At 48.4% G+C, this 2,748-nt stretch overlaps 1 protein-coding gene across 1 annotated transcript; it reads left to right on the top strand.

Moving 5' to 3' along the window:
• Positions 1-697: 697 nt before the first annotated feature.
• LOC123041281 (uncharacterized) lies at positions 698-1,649 on the top strand. The gene has a single exon (XM_044463925.1). It carries the CDS (start codon positions 770-772, stop codon positions 1,373-1,375), a length of 606 nt encoding a protein of 201 aa, XP_044319860.1. The 5' UTR covers positions 698-769; the 3' UTR covers positions 1,376-1,649.
• Positions 1,650-2,748: the final 1,099 nt, after the last annotated feature.

Below are 2,748 nucleotides of genomic sequence, written 5' to 3'. Positions count from 1 at the left end.
TAAGTATATCAATATTTTAGTAAATACAATATTGAGCACTTTATGGCAGCGGCCGATTCATTTTGCGTAGGCTTAATCTCCGCCGTGGGGCATGACTTGCTAAGGCCCATCTGAACAAGCGTTGTTCGCTCGCAACGGGACCTATAAAAAAAGCACATCTATCTATGCATGGGAAGTATATCTGGCCATGGGCCGGGCTTGGGTCAGGCCTAAAAAAGCCCACGGCAGATAACTGAGGCCCAGACCCTTCCAAGCCCAACCATAGGGCCTACTTTTCAAGCCCAAGCCCGGCCATCTAGTAAAAAGCCCTGAAAAGCCCTTAGAGCTTAGGGCCGTTCGTCGGGCCTCTCCCTTAAAATGCCAATATGCCAAACCCAAGCCCGTCCAGGCTCTGCTGGTGGGCTGAAAACTCAGGCCCAAGACTGGCCATGGGCAAGCTCATCGGGCCTAGGCCCTGGATTTTAGGGCCGGGCCTGGGTGGGCTGACAGGGCCGGGCCTGAGATGGCAGGACTAATGGGAAGCGAGTGGCCAAACATTGTTTTTTTTTCTAGGGAAGCCAGTGGCCACACATTGTTTTTTTTTCTTCAGGGAAGCGAGTGGCCACACATATGAAGACGAACATGCCGATTTCCACACGGAGAAGACAACTCTCGACCACACGTACATGTATAAGCTTATTATAATTTGGCTCCATCCTCCGTGCATGCATGCAAGTTTGGCTGTTCAACTCGTTGCATTCCGTGACGAAAGTTTGCGAGTAAATCGACCATGGCGGTCGCGACGCCTCGCAGCTCCCTCATCATCTTCTTCGTCCTCCTCGTCTCGGCCGCTTCCTTGGTGGTCGATGGTGGCAGCATCGTCAAGGAGGCCTGCGCCAAGACGCCGCAGCCGAGCGACTGCGAGGAGCTCCTCAAGTCCAGCACCGCGACGGACGCGAAAACGCTGGCCCAGGCCGCCGTCGCCGCCGCCGCGAAGACGGCCACCGAGGCTGCTACCGCCGCCAAAGCGGAGCGGGACAAGCTCCCCAACGGCAAGACGCAGTGGCGGTGCATGGACAGCTGTGCGGCGGGGTTCGATGAGGCGGCGACAAAGTTTAAGCCAGCAGCTGGCGGGAACGCCGCGGGAGCCGACGCCCAGCTCACGGAGGTGCTGGACTTCGTCGTGGTGGATGAGGATGTGGAGAAGTCCAGGGACTGGGAGTGGAAGTGGAGCTGCAACGAGTGCAAGGCGGACCCCACCGCGCCGGCAGGACTCGTCGCCAAGAACAAGGAGTTCGACAAGATCATGGATATCATACCTGCCATCATCAAGCAGGCAGTCGCCGGCGCGGACAATTCCACCAAATCGGACACCAAATCCAAATCCAAATCCTAGGGAGCCAACTCTTCGTTATGACTACTTTCAACCTTCGCCGTTGATGCATTGCTATTGCGCCATCCCGTCTGGCCCACACCAGCAGGGTGTCGTGATAGTTGTTAGAGAAGCTGATCACTCGAAGCCGGCGAAACTGGCTTTAGCTTTAGCACCACAATTTACTGTCGTTATTTCTATTTTTTAAACTAATCTTTTCGTTCTTAAATTTCTTCCTTTTGGTACATTTTGGTACACACTCTTTTCGAAAGGAGATTAAAACATAATCCTTCAACTACCGCTATTGAAATCTGGAACTTTGCCAAGCGTTTGCCGAGTGCATTTTTTCGGGTACTAGGCAAATATGACTTTTGCGGAGTATAGTTTTTTTGCACTCGGCAAACAACTCTTTGCCAAGTGTATTTTTTTTTCCGTTCGACAAAAAACTCTTTGGCTAGTGTCTTTTTCTTTGCACTAGGCAAACACTTCTCTTTGCCTAGTGCCTTCTGTATGCACTCAACAAACATCTATTTTCTTTTTTTTATTTTCCTTCTCCCTTCTCTTTCTCGAGGACCGCAAACACTTCTTTTCCGTTTCCCTCTCCTTTCTCTTGTTTCTTTCCTTCTTGTACATTGTTTTTTTCATTTCTTTTATGCTCTGTTCTATTCTATATTATTTATTTATTTTATTTTATTCCTATCTCCCTCTCCATTTCCATTCATAGGCATTAAGTGAACTTTTAGGCACTAGATATTTGGTGAATATAAATAATTTTTCAACTACAAGTGCATGAAAAACTTGGTAATTTGGGTTGATAAATCATATTTGTGTTCTTAGTACATATAATTTAGGCCTTATATAAGAAAAGAGAAGGAATTTTAAACATGTGGGTGCCAAGACTAGACTCTGAAAATGAAGTTTGTTGGTTTTTAATTCTGAAAAATTCAAACAATGTTCGAAAAGCATGAAACCCTGCAAGGTGCCCTCATATGACACATACATGTTGTGGTAAAAAATTGCTAAGGTTTCCCTAATTGTATGACTATACTGCTTCGAAATTGGACCATCTCCGTGGAAGAAACTGTTGGAGAACGTAGTAATTTCAAAATTTTCCTATGATCACGCAAGATCTATCTAGGAGATGCATAGCAACGAGAGGGGAGAGTGTGTCTAAAATAGACCGAAAGCGGAAGCGTTTAGAAACACGGTTGATGTAGTCGAACGTCTTCGCGATCCAACCTATCCAAGTACCGAACGTACGGCACCTCCGCGTTCAGCACACGTTCAGTTCGATGACGTCCCTCGTGCTCTTGATCCAGTTGAGGACGAGGGTGAGTTTCGTCAGCACGACGGCGTGGCGACGGTGATGATGATGCTACCGGCGCAGGGCTTCGCCT

This window comes from Triticum aestivum, chromosome 2B, assembly GCF_018294505.1.
Source record: "Triticum aestivum cultivar Chinese Spring chromosome 2B, IWGSC CS RefSeq v2.1, whole genome shotgun sequence".
Classification (NCBI taxonomy): Eukaryota; Viridiplantae; Streptophyta; class Magnoliopsida; order Poales; family Poaceae; genus Triticum; species Triticum aestivum.
This window is presented reverse-complemented; position numbering and strand designations above follow the sequence as displayed.